The 18,567-nt window shown below is 44.0% G+C and overlaps 1 protein-coding gene across 5 annotated transcripts in view; it reads right to left on the reverse strand.

Annotated features, from left to right (window-relative positions):
- Positions 1–297: 297 nt before the first annotated feature.
- ETNK2 (ethanolamine kinase 2) overlaps positions 298–18,567 on the reverse strand; it is a 32,398-nt gene continuing 14,128 nt past the window's right edge. Inside the window, exons 6-10 of one of the 5 annotated variants that reach the window (XM_001370507.5) lie at positions 16,879–17,021; positions 15,870–15,953; positions 5,515–5,684; positions 4,331–4,404; positions 298–1,666 (exon numbers count right to left, since the gene is read on the reverse strand). In XM_001370507.5, the coding sequence (XP_001370544.3) occupies positions 1,594–1,666; positions 4,331–4,404; positions 5,515–5,684; positions 15,870–15,953; positions 16,879–17,021 (544 nt within the window). In that variant the 3' untranslated portion in view covers positions 298–1,593. Of the gene's footprint in view, positions 1,667–2,010; positions 2,030–2,605; positions 3,762–4,330; positions 4,405–5,514; positions 5,685–15,869; positions 15,954–16,878; positions 17,022–18,567 lie in introns of those variants that run through there. The other 4 variants (XM_056815767.1, XM_007481199.3, XM_016430089.2 and 1 more) reach the window with 4 other exon arrangements.

Raw genomic sequence — 18,567 nt, forward strand, 5'->3', positions numbered from 1 at the left:
CCAGTCTGGTCAAGCTGAGGTTCTGTGGCTCAGCACCATAGAGTCAGGTAAGCCATCCTGCCAGCCACATATGCCCACCGAGGCAGACTGGTCTAATGAAGGCTTGGTTTGGCATAAAAGATGGGCAAAATGATATTTTGGCGATATATTAAGCCATGATCTATATGAGCACCCCCATTTCCCTCAGTGCTTCCCTCCCTCCCAATAGGCAGTTGGCAGTCCCAACTAGTCAGGGGCCATGATGCTCCTGCTATGATCCAAACTAACCCTGCCAACAATGACCCCTCAGACCAAGAGTGAGCAGCACCAGAAACCCAAGTGGCCATTTTAATGGAGAACAAAGTCATGGTCATTCAAATCTCAATGACTTTTATGTGCCAGAGCTGAGAAGGGTCCCCCAAGGAGCCCTGGGGTCAGGAAGGAGGCAGGGGAGAGATCTAATTGCTGTCTAAGGGGAAGTGGTGGTTGGCAAAGGAACTCAGGAGGTCAGGACATCCCCTACCTATGTCCAGGCCAGATCCTAACCAGGGGGGCCCACCAATTCCCTGGCTCTCCTGGGGCTTTCTTGGGATATGTCCCTTTTTGCCCTACTGCCCAGGATTCACCCCCAAAGTGAGAGGGTCCTCTAACTCAGGTCCAGTGTATTCAAGGAATACAAAGTCAGGAGGCATCTTGGAAGGGGGGAGTTGTGGGTGGGAGGATCAAGGCAAGTGAGATACTGACCTAGATTTTGGCTAATAGCACCCCATAATTCCCCCAGCCAATCCCAAGTGTGATGGCAGTTTGGGAGCGAGGTATCCAACACTTAGTCACTAGGCCTTCACAAGGGGCAGGGAACATAAACCCCAGGACCTGAGTGAGGAAATAGTGAAATTGGGTTGGAGGCGGGGTAAGATTGGGAGCCAGTAATTGGGTCTGGATTAAGTAAGAGTGGAAGAGTGCCAGAGAATCAGATAAGGCTGCTGATTGGGGGGCCATTCCCAACCCAGGCTCCCCTCATCCAAGATATGTACACCTATACACATGGTATGTTGGTGTGCTGCTAGTTGTAAGTAATGGAGCTCGTCACTGCTTGGGAAAAGTAGAGGAGTAGGGGGAATGGGTAGAGTTGGAGAATATGGGCGTTGGAGGTGGAAAGGAGCCCTTTCTCCCCTCTATCCAAGCTGAGCAGGTTCCAATACACAAATAAGGCACCCCTGATGGCAAAGAGGGATGAGGGTTGGGTAATGTTGGGAGGATTCTTGGGTTTCCCATTGGTTCCCATTGGTTGTCTTGATCCCTGTCCTACAAGGTTGTTCATCCCTGGTACTCTACAGGCACTCCCCTGCCCCCCATCAAAGTTTGGGAAAGGGAGGGTGAAAGGGAAGGGTACCCTGAGCTGGTCCCATCAGCCTCAGAGGCTGAAGCCAGACAGGGGGGAGCGAGGTCTACGACGGCATTAATTTGGGGCCGGCAGCGTGGGCTTCTTGACTGCCCCACCGGAGAGACCCCATCTGCATCCCTCTTTCTCTGCCCCTTTAGGCTTGAGCCCCAGAACCAAGCAGGGGCCCTGAGGAGAGCAGGTCTGGCTGGGAGGACAGGGCAGGAGGCCGGTCACTTTGGCATCTCCAAGGCCGACACCTGAGGCTTCACCTTGAAGTATTGGTTGAATCTGATCACCGCATATCTGCCAGGAGACAGGGAGTAGGGGCTGGTATCAGGGAGGAAGTCAAGGGGATTCCAGAATCATGGCCCCAAATGTCACCATGCACAATCCTCCATCATCAGAGGTTGGATTACAACAGCATCGTCTACCATATTGCCAACCAAAGTACTCCAATCTATGACCTGGGGAGGGCATTGGGGAACTTGGCATCATCTTACAAGCCCTGGCCTTGGAATGAGTAGAAAAAGGGTTCAAATCCCAATTCTGACATTTATCAGCCAGTTAAAGCATTTACTAAATGCTTACTATGTGGCAGGCACTGTCTAAGTTCTGGGGATATAAATTCTTGAGCAAATCATTTCATCTGATCCTCAGTTTCCTCATCTGTAAAACGGAAACAAGAATATGTGTACTAGCTGCCTCCTGATGTTGTGAAGAAAGACTTTTATAAATCTTAAAGCACACGATTCCCCAGGTTCATTGGAGGAAGCCCTGAATGGGTGAGGAGGGCAGGAAAACAGTAAAAACATCTCATGGAAGCTCCTCATTTTCCCTTCTCAGTGCCCCTTTCAGGGAAGCCCTGGAAACCCTAGAATTAGAAACTCTGGGTTTGGGGTCAGAGGTTCTGGGTTTGAATCCTGACTACTACAGGTTTCCTGAGGGACCTGAGGTCACCCACCTGCAGCTCCTTATCTACAAAAATGAGAGGAGTGGTTTTTCTTCTGACTCTGGACCAGAGACTGATTAAAGTTTGAAAATGGCGCCCCCTCGTGTATACTGTCCAAAGGATGCTTGAAGCTATCATCCACACACAACTAGACTTTACTAACATACAACTTGATGTATCTGAGAACATACATCTATGGGACCCTCAGAGCAAAATTTTCAAGCATTAAAATCGTGAGGTCTTTAGAGTGACTTAGATGTGGAGGCATAGAAGGACACATGCACACGTCGACGTATGTGTAAGTATATATGTATGGAAGTTCTATTAAAAAAAAAAGTCTTTTCCCACAATTCACCTAGAGGACTGACTGTTCCCTTGGGGGTTGTCTATCCTGCCTACCCATACTCCTCCTCTCCTCACTCAGCCCCTACATTACAAGCCAAGGATAGGCAGGGTGGGAGGAAATAGTGGAAGAGGATAAAGGAAACCCTGTCTCTGAACCTCAACTGGAAGTATTCACCAGGGGGGAGAGGATGGAGGCTGATAGGAATGCTGGAATATAGTTACGTAGAATTATTATATGTGTTATATGATGCAGAATATCCTAATTATAAGTCATAATTACATATCCTATTTGTGTTCTATATAATGACATTATATATAATTAAGTCAGTCTAATAATTAGTTTATATGATTCTTCTCAGAGGGAGTCTAGGAATGACAGAACAAGAAAGGACTTTTAGAGACCGTCTAAGTCCGTCCCTCTTTATTTTACAAAGTGGAAAACTGAGGCCCAGAGAGATCAGGGGATAGCTTGATACAAGGAAAGAATAGTGACTGTAGTCAGAGACCTGGGTTCAAATAGTCTCTCCCCTCTGCTTGCTCCCTATGTGATGCTATCTGGGAAAGTCACAACCTCCTTGAGCCTCAGCTTGCTTGTCTGTAAAATAACGAGTTCCTTTTTAGCTCTAGATCTCGGAGCTTATGGCATGACTTAGCCAAGGTCACAAAGCTGATCAATGGCAGCACTGGGATTCTATTACCCCCCACTCCAAAGCAGAAATCACCTCCTGCAGCAGTAACTAGACTTTTGAGGACTAAGGTCAGGGAAAGGGGGTGGGGGGGTCACACAGTCTCATCAAAGGAAGCATTGTCAGGCAATGGGAAGAAAACATTGGCCAGAGTTTCAGGACAGCTGGGATAAATCTTGAGACTGAATTAGACCAGCATGAATGGTTTCCTTTTTCTTTTTCAAAAAGCCCTCACCTTCTGTCTTAGTATCTATTCTAATACAGAAAAGCAGCATGGACTATGTAATTGGGAGTAAAATGACTTGCCTAGGGTCACACAGCTAGGAGGTGTCTGAGGTCATATTTGAACCTCAGACCTCCTATCTCCAGGCCTGGCTCTCTATCCACTGAGCCACTTAGCTGCCCTCATGGATAGTTTCTGTAAGAAATAGCATGGAAATGTACTGGATTAGAAGTCAAAGAACTTGGTTTGAATCTTGGCTCTGCTAGTTATTAATGGTGTGGTCTTGGACAAGTCATTTCCCATCTCTCAGGGCCTCTTTCCTCAGGCTCCTTCATAATCCGCCAAACTCCCTCTAGTTCTGAAATGCTGCCATGTTAGGATTCTGTACACTGGCTTGGGAGCTGGCCAGTGAACTGCCTGCCAGAGTTAGGTTCTTCTTACAAAGAAGAGGGGGCTGGAGAGCAGGAGGAAGCAGGGGCTTTTAAGGGAGGGCTGTCTTGTTCCAGCTCCATTGGCTCTTTCTCCTAAGGGCTTCCCAGAGCTCAGAAGGGCACCCTTATTCTACAAATGGGGAAAGGGCCAAAACCTTGGATGGGGAAGGATCAGGATGGGAGTAGGGAGTAGATGACCCATTCATTAGGTCTCCTCTCCCTGGATGGATGCCTCTTGGCTCACCCTCCCAGGCCAGGGGAGTTTCCTTCCTCCAATCCCCTCCCTTCTCACCTTTCTCCCTCCCTACCTCTTTTTGTCCCTTGCCCACTCACCTGAGGAAGTCAAAGTCGATGGTAGAAAACTGATTCTGGATGAGAGCCCAGAATGCCCAGAAGAAGTGAGAGGCCTGGGAAAGAAGCAGAAAAGGTCAGGGTGTTCATCTACCTTCTCCCCCCCAGCACCCTCCCTTTAGAACATAAGACAAACACAGAAGGTTGGCTCAGAGTCAAACTGGGAGAAGTTCAGTCTCTGGGGTCTTTAGTGCTGGCTTAGGTAGGACTGTGTGATGGAAAGATTAGTGAGTTTAGGGTTGGAGGACCTAGATGCAAATTCTGGCTCTTCTTTTTACTTGAGAGGTCATTTTAGTTTGCTTAATCAACAGTTCTCTCATTTATAAAATAATAGACGGCCACACTATGATTTCAAAGCCCCTCTCCAGGGCTACATCTCATGATCCCATGGGGACAGGATGTCTAGGCTCCTTCCCCTGACACAGTACAGAGAGAGCAGGTCCCTCCTGGAAGCCAATGCCATAGCCCTCAGGGGAATGTTCCCTGCCCAGCTCCGATGGCCCTCCAGTCTGATATTCATGCCCTGCAACCTCTACCCATTGGGTCAAAGAATTTTGTCCTCTATGGATCACATGCTATTTCTGGTTGGCAAAAGCCTCCCTAAACACAGGAGCCAAGAAGGTTTGTAGGGAAATCTCCTTCCCTGGAAGACTTTCTCAAGGAATGAGACAACCTAACTTCTTGGAGGTGAGGTGGGAATGGTGCTGCCCAAAGGCATAGAAACCTGATGACCCTTTCCAGAACTGGAGCGGCTACAAATTGTCCATGCATTAATGAGCTTAGACAGGTTTTAGGGAGTTCTCATCCGATTTCTTTTCTTTTCTTTTTTTTTTATACCATTACTTTCTGTCTTAGATCAATACTGTGTATTAGTTCCAAGGCAGAAGAGCAACAAGGTCTAGGCAGTTGGGGTTAAGTGACTCACCCAGGGACTTATAGCTAGAAAGAATCTGAGTTCAGATTTGAATCCAGGACCTCCAAAAGCCTGGTACTCTATCTATGCTACCTGGCTGCCCCTCATCCAATTTCTTTTAGGCTTGTTTCCTCGTTATTACCTCCCACCCCATCACCCAATTTCAGGTTTCTATTCTTGCTACTACACCACCATATAGGCCATCTAGGATAACCAGTGCTTCCTATCTTCTATCCAGGGTGTAGGCTCTCACCAGCGCAAACTTGTTGACTTGTACGTAGAGCTTCTCTACCTCCCTGGGGGTCACAGCCGTCCCACCCCAGCCTTCCTTGCAGAGTTGCTTGTGGGCCTGCAGGTAGTGATTCAGCCAATGCAGTTGAGTCTCCCGGCTGGGGTACAGGCTATAGTCCACCTCATTCACACCTAGGAGACAGAGGCCCTGGCTCATTGGAGGATACTTGGGAGAAGTGGCCCACATTCTTGAGCCTTCCTGAGCAGGATGGGATTGCCATTCCTGTCCCTTTACTGCCTCAACCTCCTTAGGCTTTGGAAACATAACCTCAGTCTGAGGACCATGCCCATAATTGTTCAGGCCTTAGGCAAAACAGTATTCTCTAGGCTTTTCTTCCTTATCTGGTCCCTTATACTAGCTCCGTTCCATTAGCTTACAAAAACAATGTCTCCAACATCTTAGCCTTACCTTGCATTCTTCCCCAAAAGCTAAGGACATTGTTTTTCTTTTCTTTTTCAACCCTTGCCTTCTATCTCAGGATTACTACTTTTTCCTCCCTTAAACCCTTACCTTCTGTCTTAGAATCAATAATATGTATTGGTTCCAAACAGAAATGGAGTAAGGGAACAAGAGAAGTTAAGTAACTTGACTGAGGTCACACAGCTAAGAAGTGTCTGAGACTAATTTTAATCCAGGACCTCCTATCTCCAGGCCCTGGTTCTCTATCCACTGAGACACCTAGATGCTCTTCTGCCTTCTAAGATGGAAGTTAAGGAGAAAGAAAGAGAAAGAAAGAGAAAGAAAGAGAAAGAAAGAAAGAAAGAAAGAAAGAAAGAAAGAAAGAAAGAAAGAAAGAAAGAAAGAAAGAAAGAAAGAAAGAAAGAAAGAAAGAAAGAAAGAAAGAAAGAAAGAAAGAAAGAAAGAAAGAAAGAAAGAAAGAAAGAAAGAAAGAAAGAAAGAAAGAAAGAAAGAAAGAAAAGAAAGAAAGAAAGAAAAAGAAAGAGAGAAAGAGAGGAAGAAAAAAGAAAGAGGAAGGAAGGAAGAAAGACAGGCAGAGAGAAAGAAAGGGGAAGAGAGAGGAAGAAAGGAAGGAAAAAGAGAGAAAAAGAGAAAGTAAGAAAGAAAGGGAAAGAGAGAAAGAAACTACAGAGTGTGAAGAATCTATACTAACCATGTCCACTTCCCCATTCCTCCTCCCCCTCTTTCCCTCCTCCTCCCCTCTACTACTTCCTCTTATAGCCCTTATGATGGTCACTGGACTCTGAGTACATGATAGGAATGGGGAAAACACAAAGATTTCCTAGCTTCATAAAGAGACAACACAGAGAAGTGAGAAGATCTAACTTCGGAGTATGGGACCTGGCATTACCAGACCAGTTCAAATGTTAGCTCTACTCTTTCTCTGTATAACCTTGGGCAAGTCACTTTCAGGGCTGTAAAGTCGTCTTCTGTAAAATTAGAGGGCTGGATTAGACTTCTGAAGTGTCTTTGAGTTCTAGATCAAGGTTCCTATATGCAGGAGACTCAATATATTGGACTGGAGGGACTATTGTAGTGGATCGGTCATTTCAGTAGAGTCTGACTCTTTGTGACCCTATTTGGGGTTTTGTTGCTAAAGATACTAGGTTGGTTTGCTGTTTCCTTCTCCAGCTCATTTGACAGGTAAGGAAATGGTGGCAAACAAGGTTGAGTGACTTACCTAGGTTGACACAACTAGTAATTGTCTGAGGCTGGATTTGAACTCCTGAAGATGTCTTCCTGATTCCAGGTCTGGCACTCAATCCACTGCACCATCTAGCTGCTCTGGAGGGATTGGGACTCCCTTTCTTTTAGACCTGCTGCCTGATGTCTAATAGAGCCAAGGCAATGGGGCTAATAGTCAGTCAAAAAAACATTAATTAAGTACCTACTATATGTCAGGAGCTGAATTTAGTACTGGGAACCCAAAGAAAGGCAAAAGACAATTCCCTGCTCTCAGAAGAACAGAGAAAGACAATATATAAAAAAGAGGCTGAAAAGCTAGGATAGGGTGAAGGTTAGAAAGGAAGGAAGGAAGGGGGGGTACTCTTATTTCCCAGGTGGGTTTAGGGATGCTCTCTAAGGTCCTTTTCAACTCTAAAAATCCAGTTTCAGGAATTGCAGTGCCCAGAATCACAGCTTCTATGAAGTCTCCAGAATAGTAGAGGATGTTAGGGGCAGATAGAGTGCTGGACCTGGAGTGAGGAAGACTCATTTTGCTAAGTTCAAATCTAGATTCAGATGCTTATTAGCTGTGTGACCCTGAATAAGTCACTTAACCCTATCTATTTCAGTTCCCTCATTTGTAAAATGAGGAAGGAAATGACAAACCACTCCAATGTCTTTGCCAAGAAAACCCCAAATGAATTCATGAAGAGTCACAACTTAACAACAAAAGAACTAAAAGAGACCTCAGGACTTGGTTTAGTTTAATCTTGATGTTACGGATGTTAAAAAGGAGTCTTAGGGAAGTCAAGTGAGTGAAATGACCTTCCCAAGACTGTATTTGCTAACTAATGGCAAAATTGATGTTAGAACCCAGCTTTTGAACCCAGAACTCAGACCTTTAAATTGTACCATGCTGAGAACCTCAGCTGCTCTGCCCAGCACTCATCCCTCTCTCCAACACTGCAGTCACCAGGCTTCTCTCTCCGCAGTGTCCCTTAACCTCCGTGCCAAAGCTAGGATCAGGACACAACTCAAATCACTTGCCCCCTTTGAGTAAACTCCAAGTGAACTTTGCTCATACAGTGGGCGAGAGAAGGGATTAAAATGCTTTGGGAATTATCCTTCCCCCTCCCAGCCCAGGCAAGTCTTTCTACATGGCAGCTGAGTGCTTGGCAGGGCATGGTGCCACCACTGGTGCCAGGCTGGACATAAGGATCTCCTACATCCTTCCCTCCACCTGATCGGCTGGTATCTACTAGCCTAGGGAAGGAAGCAAGGGAAGCTCTATGGCTCCTGTACTGGCCCCATTTCTTTGTGAGCTGTCTAAGAAGTGATTATTGATGAGCAAATGGCTGGCTGGGGAATGGCAGCCTTCACTCAGATGTAATTGCTACTTTGCTCTCTTCTCTTGCTCTCTCCCCCCCCCCCCCCAATAAACAATGGTGCCTAGATTCAGGCAAAAAAACAGGAGAGCCAAGTAACATTAGAGGAATCCAGTTGGTTGGGCTGGTTTTTCTTTTCTTTTTTTTTTTAAACTCTCATCTTCCATCTTAGAATATTGTGCATCCATTCCAAGGCAGAAGAGTGTTAAGGGCTAGGGAATGGGGTCAAGTGAGTTGCCCAGGGTCACTCAGCTAGGAAGTATCTGAGACCAGATTTGAACCCAAGTGGGCAAGCTTTTCTATGCACTTTGCCTTCCCTTTTCCTCAGTATGGATCATCCTCCTGGAGTCTTCTATAATTCAGAATGGCAGAAGGATAAAAATACCTCAGAGATCACCTCATCTTGCCCCCAATTCACCTGTGAAATCAGATCCCCACTCCCATGCCTTGGTTCTACTAATCTCATAATTGTAGAGCTGGAGGTCAGCTAGTCCAAATCCCTGTATTTGACAGATGAAGCAGCTCAGGCCCAGGGAGCAGTGATTTGTGTAAAATCACACATGTATGAAGCATAAAAGATGGAATGTGAACCCAGATTGGTTGTTTCCAGAGTCAGGGCTTTTCCAGCCATAAAATCTTGCCTCCCTCATAGACAATATCAGCCAATTGGCCCCCCAAATAGATATCGTCTTCACTCTAAGTTAGCTGGAGAAAGAGATGGCAACCCACTCAACTATCTTTGCCAAGAAAACACCAAATGGGATCAAGAAGAGTTGGACATGAGCTGAAACAACCAAACAACAATACTCCAGTGTCCCCAGACAGGGGAGTGGTTTGTCAATTTCTTCCCCAGCTCATTTTACAGATGAGGAAACTGACACAGAGTTAAGTGACTTGCCCAGGGTCACCCACTTAGTAAGTATCTGAGGCTAGATTTGAACTCAAGAAGATGAGTCTTCCTGATTCCAGGTCTGTCCCTCTATCTGCTATGCCACTTGGATGTCCCCAAGACAGAGGAGGGAACCCTCCATATCAGTATGTATTTCAAAGCCCTGTCACAGAATCATATTTCTGGAGTTTAAATGGACTTTGGAAGTCACCTAGTCTAAACTCCCCTCATTTTACAGATAAGGAAACTAAGGCACAGAGAAGTAAAAGAACTTGCCCAGAATTCCACAGGTAGAAAGTGAAAGAGGTGAGATTTGAACTGAGGTTCTTGTACTGTTACATGCTTCATCTTTACATTCTCATCTTCTTGTCCTTCACTCCTATGACAACTCTCCACTTTGGCCAAAAAACTTACTATTTGTTTCTTATGAACATGTTGCCCTTTCTTGCCTTGGCTGTCCCTCTGACCTATGAAAAACCTCATCCTCCTCCACAATCCTAAACTGTTCCCCTAGACTCCTTCCATCTTGGCTCCAGACAATTCAATGGAATTCAACAAAGACATATTAAATGACTGTTCTCTGTTCTCTGTTGGTACTAGAAATATAAAGGGGAGGAGGAGGAGAAGAAATAGTTCCTGTCCTCAAGACCATATATGCTGTTGGAAGGATATAACATGGACATAGACAAGTAACACAGGAGAATTTAAGGAGGCGGGAGGACTAATGATGGAAAGAATCAAGAAAAGCTTCTATTAGGAAGTAGAGGCTGAGTTGAACCTTGAAGGAAGCCAAAGATTCTGAGGAATTAGATAAAGGAGAGAAATATATTCCAGGAATGGAAGACAGTTGGGGAAGAAGCAAAGAATCTGAAGGTGGAATATTTACTTTGAGGAACAGCTTGTTTATGGCAGTGTGTCTGTAATGAAAAGTTTGTGAAAGGGTAATATGTATTGTCTGGAACAGTAGGTGGAGCCTGCTATATTGGGGAGGGCTTAAGCAGTTTGTCTTTTTATTTTATTGTAATTAAAAAAAAATCTTTACCTTCCACCTTAGAACCACCAATATTGGTTCTAAGGTAGAAGAGTCTTAAGGGCTAGGCAATGGGGATGAAATGACTCGCCCAGGGTCACACAGCTAGATTTGAACCTAGGACCTCTCATCTCTAGGGCTGGCTCTTAGTCCATTGAGCTACCCAGCTGCCCCCTTGTCTTTATTTGAGAGGGAGGTATTGAAGATTCTTGAGCAGGAGAGTCTCAAGGTCAAATCTTTTTTTTTCCCTTGGAAAGCTTACGTGTAAATTTATTACTGGAATAAGATAAAGAAAAAAATTTAATCCTGGAAGATCAGCAAAGATACCAATTGAATGAATACTTTCTATAAAATCACAGGCTCAAAAATAAATCCTCAAAAATCTATAACAAAATCCAAGAGGAAATAATAGAGAAATCTCATGGAAAATAAGCTAGCTATGTGACTGTGGACAAGTCACTTAACCCCAATTGCCTAGCCCTTCTGCCTTGGAACCAGTGCTTAGAATCCATTTTAAGACAGAAGGTAAGGGTTTTAAAAAAAAGTTTTGATAAAACTTGGCAACTGACTAGCCTGAGAATGAGGATAGTGAGGAAGAAATATCAAGGGTGACTAGACATGTCAGCCTGGATGGGCAGGAGGATAGGTGGTAGCTTCAACATCAACAGGAAAACTTGGAGAAGAGGTATTAAGGAGGGGAAGATGATGAGTGCCATTTTAGATATACCGAGTCTGAGATTCTTATGGGACATCCAAGTTGAGATTCTACCAGAAGGCAACTGGTGGTAAGAACCTGAAGTTCAAGGAGAAGATTAGGGCCAGATCCATAGAGCTAAGGGTAATCTGGAGAGTGGTTCCATTCTGGAGAGCTGGCTCCATTGTAGCTGCTGAGAACACTAAAAGAGATAAAGAACATAGATAGACGAGGAGCCCCAGGACGGAGCCTTCTTAGATATGGTCACTTAAGGGATTCAAGAGGGATAATGATTCAGCAAAAGAGGCTGAGAAAGGTTGGGGAAAGCCAGGAGAGAGCAATGGCCTAGAGTTGGGAGGTCCTGGGTTCAAATCTTACCCAGGAGAAGCCATTTAACCCCAGTGCCCAGACCTTATTAATCTGGAACCAATACTTGGTGTCCATTCTAAGACAGAAGGGAAGGGTTCCAAGAAGAATTAGTTCTAGAAGTCCTAACACTCAGAGGGAGCCAAGAACTATAACGAAGGTTTGTTTGTCTTTAAAACGATAATTGGAAAAAGAGGAGAATCAAAGAAATAGGCGCCTTGCTTGGAGCATGTGGGTCAGCAAGACCTGAAAAGGCAGGAAAGAAAGACTTGCTCCATTTTTATTCTGCTCCTGTTTTCTCTCTTAAGAATGACTTTTGGACTAGACAGGCCAGAAAAATAAAAACAAAAACAATGTTAGTAGAGAGTTGATGCTGAGATAAGAGAGTAAATAAAGCCAGAGAGAACGTAGCTGTCCTTGAGGAATTCTTGATGCCTGGCCTGAGTGAACTCCATGGGCAGGTCCTAAAAGCACTGGTGGGTGATGGCCGGGTCACTACCAATAATACAGAGAAAACAGTAGAGAATGGAAAAAAGGAGTATGCCAACTGCTGCCCACTGACTATGATTTTGATTCCTGGGGACATTCTGGAATGGATCATTAAAGAGATGGTAAGAGGCAACCAGGTGGCTCAGTGGATAGAGAGCTGGGAGGTCCTGGGTTCAAATATGACCTCAGACACTTCTTTGCTGTGTGACCCTGGGCAAGTCACTTAACCCCCATTGCCTAGCCTTTACTGCTCTGTAAAAATGGACTTGAATCCAGGACTTCAATCCCCAGAAGTCCTTGCTCCACTTCCCCAGAATGCCCTCTAATCTCACTGAAACCTCACCTGGGCCAAGAGCAAGATGGGGTATTTAACCTGGTTGTGAATAGGCTCTGTCTTCTTTGCTACTTCCGCTTGGGAGCAGACTCGGCTCTCCACCTAGCAGGCAAGATGTGAGTGGTCGTGAATAGGCTCTCTGGGCCTAGACACGTGCTTTTCTTACTTGTGTTTTCTTTATATATTTAATCTTCAATAAACCTCATAAAAATATTATACTCCTAGCAGAGAGAAACTAATTTCTACGTGCTCCGTTTCCCCAATTTGTAATCTTTATAGCTCTTCTGCCTTGGAACCACTATTTAGTATTAGTTCTAAAATAGAAGGTAAGGATTTAAAAAAAAGGGAGAGAAATGGTAAGTGAATGTCTAAAAAAGGAAGTAGTGATTATAAAGTGCTGCCTTGGATTCTGAGATAACAGGTCATAGCAGGCTGATCTAGCACTTTAGCACAGTGCCCAGTACATAGAAAGCACTTAATAAATGTTTATTGATTGATTAATCTCATTTTCCTTTTGTCACAGAGCCACTGTACTAGTAGATTGGGGAGTGAAGTTTACTTTGATGTTGTTCAGTCATTTCAGTTATATCTGATTCTCGGTGTCGCCATTTGGGTTTTTCTTGTCAGAGATACTGGAGTGGTTTGCCATTTCCTTCTCCAGCTTATTTTACAGATGAGGAAACTGAGGCAAACAGGGTTACTTGCCCAGGGTGCCATAGCTAGGATCTGAGGCTGGATTTTAATTCAGGTTTTTCTGACTCTAAGCCTGGTGCTCAACCCACTAAGCCACTTAGATTTACTTAGATTTTAGCAAAGCATGTGATAAAGAATTTCATACTATTCTCATGGAAAAGATAGAGAATTAGAAGATAATACAGACAAGCTGATGCTGAATTGTTTGAATGGCTGGACCCAAGGAATTTCATTAATGATTCAATTTCAACTTGGCAGGAGGTCTATAAGAGGGGAAGCCAGAAATTGTGCTTGACCTTGTACTATGAAACTTGGATATGGGGCAGCTAGGTATCACAGTGGATAGAGCACTAGGGCCAGAATCTGGAAGTCTTGGGTTCAAATCTGATCTTAGATACTTCCTAGCTATGTGACCCTGGGCAAGTCACTTAACCCCAATTACCTAGTCCTTGCCACTCTTCTCTCTTAAAATTGATACTAGAGAACAATGAATGAAAATGACCAAATAAAATAATGTTTAAAAAAATTGATACTAGGACAGCAGATAAGGGTTTGAAAAAACAAAAATAAAATAAAGAGAAAGATATTATATTCTTTGCAAATGTTAAAGAAACTGGAAGGGATAGTTAGCACTGGATGACAAAATTGGAATTCAAAAGATCTTGACAGGATAGAACATTGGGTTAAATCTAATAAGATGGAAGTCAACAGGGATAAATGTAAAAACTTACACTGGGGTTCAAAAAAATCAACTTTCATTCAAAAAATCAACAAGCAAAGGATGAAAGAGACTTGGTTTGTTTTTAAAATATCTGGGGATGGGGGACAGTTAAGTGGCTCAATGGATGGAGAGCCAGGCCTGGAGAGGGAGGTCCTGGGTTCAAGTCTGGCCTTAGAGACTTCCTAGGTGTGTGACCCTGGGCAAGTCACTTAATCTTCATTGCCTACCCCTTACCACTTTTCTGCTTTAGAACTCAGAACTTGGTATTGATTCTAAAATGGAAGATAAGGGTTTAAAAAAATAAAAAAGGTCTGGGGATTTAGTGGACTTCCATGAGTCAGCCATTTAATATGGAAGTTAAAAAACAAAAAGGCAACAAATGTGATCCTGGTCTATATTAAGAGAAGCAGAGCTCTCAGAACTGGGAGGTGATAGTCCTGGTTAGATCAAACCTGATTTACTATAGGGGTGGGTAACTAGTGGCCTGATAGATAGAGCTCTAAGCTTGGAATCAGGAAGACTCACATTGAAATCTAGCCTCAGATACTTACTAGCTGTGTATGACCCTGGGCAAATCACCAAACCTCTATTTGCCTCAGTTTCCTCAACTGTAAAGTGTAAAGAACATCTCCCTTGAAGGGTTGTTTGGAAAATCAAATGAGACATTAAAAAAAAAAATGTTTAACCCACAATAGGCAATTCATAAATTCTCATTTCCTTCTTTTCCCCTTATTATATTCAGCTCCAAGTGTCCCAGTTTTGAGGTGGATATTGCTAAACTGGAGTGTCCTGAGTAGGGTGACCAGGATGACAAAAGGTCTTGAAGCCATATCGTTTGTGGCTTAGTTGAAAGAACTGAGGATGTTTCGTCAGGACAAGAGAAGATGGGTGACAAGAGCAGAGGGATTGTAACTGTTTTTGAGTATTTGAAAGTCTATCCTGTGAAAGAGGGCTTAGATGTGCTATGTGTCATCCTAGAGAACAGAACCAGTCATACCACTACTGGATCTGTAACCTGAAGAGATCAAAGATGGAGGGAAAGGACCTACTTGTACCAAGATATTTATGGCAGCTCTTTTGTGGTGGCAAAGAACTGGAAAGCGAAGGGATGCCCGTCAGTTGGGGAATGACCAGACAAGCTTTGGTATGTGATTGCACGGAATACTATTGTATCTTAAGAAATGATGGGAAGGTCAATCATGAAAAATGTAAAAAACAGACAAATCTGGAAAGACTTCTAGAAAGTGATGCAAAGTGAAGAGAGCACAGACAGGAAGGTGGATGGAGAAGGGAGGTCCTGGGTTCAAAACTGGCCTCAGATGACACCAGGCTGTGTGACCCTGGGCAAGTCACTTAATCCCAGTTGCCTCACCCTTACCACTCTTCTGCCTTGGAACTAATTCTTAGTGTTGGTTCTAAGACAGAAAGTAAGGGTTTAAAGAAAAAAGTGAAGTGAGCAGAACCAGGAGAAAGTTGTCCATAATAGTACAATGATCAACTATGAATGAGTTCACTGTTATCATCAATGTATGGATCCAAGACTATTGCAAGAAAATGGTAAAAGCTATCCACCACCATAGAAAGAACTGACTGAGGCTGAATGAATGAAGCAGACCACTTATCTCCTTCATGAGATTTTTTCTTATATAGGTGATATGTCTTCTTTCACAACATGACAGCCATGGAAATACATCTTGCATCATAGTACATATGTAACTATATCATATTACCTGCCTTCTCAGGGAGGGGGGAAGAGAGGGTAGGGAAGGAGAGAATATGGATTGCAAAATGTCAGAAAACAATTATGAAAAATTATACTGACACAGAATCTGGAAAAATAGGATAAATATATATAATATTTTATTTAAAATTGTTTTCTATGGTTACTCTTTCCCCTCTTCTCCCAGAGTTGACAAGCAATTTCACTGGGTTATACATATGTTATCACTCAAATCCTATTTCCATATTATTCATTTAATATTTTTTTAAAGAAAAGAAAAAATGTCCCTCCTAGCCCTCCATGTAGCCGCATAGATTACCAACCCTTAGTCCGGACTCTGACAGACTCTCTGTTGGTTGGTTGCTCACTTACCTGCAAACTCATTGAAGTGGTTGCCAATGTCAAAGGCTTGGTAGTTGTAGCCGGCATATTCATAATCTATGAATCTGACGTGACCTGCAAAGCGGTGTAACACAGGAGGAGTGATAAAGATCAGGAAGGAGCAGGGAGATCTTTCCAAAATGCTCAGAGTAGGTGCCGCACCCACACACGCTGGGCCCCAGCACAGGGGCCACAGAGTTCACATACTGATTCAACTCTTGCCCTATCCGCCATCTTCCCTACCCCTTCACTGGCCCCTCCAGCAAAGGGCTCCAGGGCCATTTCTCGATTTCTCTCTAGATTCAAAAGTTCCTTCCCTTCAGTGTGGAGGAAGGTCTTCTGAGTGCAAATCCTGCCTCTACTGCTTCCTGTCAATGTGACTGACCTTGGGCACGTCACTGACCTCCCCTGTGCCTCAGTTTCCTCATCTATAAAAAGAGAAGGTTGGATTTAATGGCCTCTGAGTTTCCTTCCAGCTCTAGATTTATGATTCTATGATCCCCTTAATATTTCCCCACTTTAAAAACAAGCAGTCAGCATGACTAAGATTAGAAATAATCTCCATCCTTACCAGGGAGGTTTGTTATTAGGAAAGGGAGGGATTCTTTCTCTGGAGGTCTTAAAATATATGCCTGGAGGCAGGGGGATCGATAAGATGACTTCAGAATCAGAGCATTTCAGCATCAGAAGGGACATCTACTCCAACCCATATTCCTAAGATCCTTTGTGGATGAAGAGGCAGAGGGAGGAGGAGAGGAGGAGGATGGTACTGGGAAGGGGAAGGAAAGGAAGGGGAGAGGAGAGGATGCATTGAGACATAGAATGGAAGGAAACACAGACAGGGTGCTTTCCTCAAACTGCCCTTTGCAGCAGGCTGAGAGCTCCTGCTTTCATTCCTGTGCTTGGCCACCCTTACCAAAGGTCTCTGCTACCAAGATGCTTCTGCCTCCCCCCATGGACCCTCCCCAGCCCAAAAGCGAGAGGCCAGAGTGATGCCCACCTTTCTTTTCATTATAGATGATGTTCTTGCAAAGCAGATCATTATGGCAAAATACTATGGGAGAATCCAGCTGCGAAAGGTGCTCCTTCAGCCAGGCCATTTCCTGCTCGAGGACCTCCACACTGGGTATGCTCTGGGAAAGTCTAATTCAATAGGATGTGAGGTCAATTATGAGGGAGGATTAGGAGAGTAGAGGAAGGGCAGCTGGATGGTTCAGTGGATAGAGAGCCAGGCCTGGAGCTGGGAGGACCTGGGTTCAAATGTGACCTCAGACACTTCCTGGCTGTGTGACCCTGGGCAAAGCACTTAACCCTATTTATCTAGCCTTTGACCTTCCATCTTAGAATTGCTACTAAATCAGAAGGTGAGAGTTTGAAAAAAAGAACAGAGTAGGGTAATGGAAGGCAATAGCACTCAACTGAGTCCCAAGAGACCTGGAATCCAGTCTCTAGCTATATGTCTTTGGGTCAATCACTTCATTCTCCTGGCCTCAGTTTATTGATCTGTAAAATGGTTATAATAATGACTCCCTTAGTTGTGAATTGATCCAACCATTCTGGATGGCAATTTGGAACTATGACCAAAGGGCTTTAAAAGACTGCCTGCTTGGAGGGGATGTGGCAAAGTGGGGACACTAATTCATTGCTGGTGGAGTTGTGAATTGATCCAACCATTCTGGAGGGCAATTTGGAACTATGCCCAAAGGGCGATAAAAGACTGTCTGCTCTTTGATCCAGCCATAGCACTGCTGGGTTTGTACCCCAAAGAGATAATAAGGAAAAAGACTTATACAAGAATATTCATAGCTGCACTCTTTGTGGTGGCCAAAAATTGGAAAATGAGGGGATGCCCTTCAATTGGGGAATGGCTGAACAAATTGTGGTATATGTTGGTGATGGAATACTATTGTGCTCAAAGGAACAATGAACTGGAGGAATTCCATGGGAACTGGAATGACCTCCAGGAATTGATGCAGAGTGAAAGGAGCAGAGCCAGGAGAACATTGTACACAGAGACTGATACACTGTGGTACAATCGAATGTAATGGACTTCTCCAGTAGCAGCAATGCAATGATCCAGGACAGTTCTGAAGGACTTATGAAAAAGATGCTATCCACATTGATTTTTGTAATCCTGGAAGAATGCTCTAAATTAATCAATTAAAAAATTTTAAAAAAAAAAGACTGTCTGCCCTTTGATCCAGCCATAGCATTGCTGGGTTTGTACCCCAAAGAGATAATAAGGAAAAAGACTTGGACAAGAATATTCATAGCTGCACTCTTTGTGGTGGCAAAAAATTGGAAAATGAGGGGATGCCCTTTAATTGGGGAATGGCTGAACAAATTGTGGTATATGTTGGTGATGGAATACTATTGTGCTCAAAGGAATAATAAACTGGAGGAATTCCATGGGGACTGGAACAATCTCCAGGAAGTGATGCAGAGTTAAAGGATCAGAGCCAGGAGAACATTGTACACAGAGACTGATATACTGTGGTACAATCAAATGTAATGGATTTCTCTACTAGCAGCAATGCAATGATCCAGGACAATTCTGAGGGACTTATGAGAAAGAACACTATCCACATTCAGAGAAAGAATTGTGGGAGCAAAAACACAGAAGAAAAACAGCTATTGATGGGGATATTATTGGGGATGTAAACTCTAAATGATCACTCTGGTGCAAATA

The sequence above is a fragment of the Monodelphis domestica genome, chromosome 2, assembly GCF_027887165.1.
Source record: "Monodelphis domestica isolate mMonDom1 chromosome 2, mMonDom1.pri, whole genome shotgun sequence".
Lineage (NCBI taxonomy): Eukaryota > Metazoa > Chordata > Mammalia > Didelphimorphia > Didelphidae > Monodelphis > Monodelphis domestica.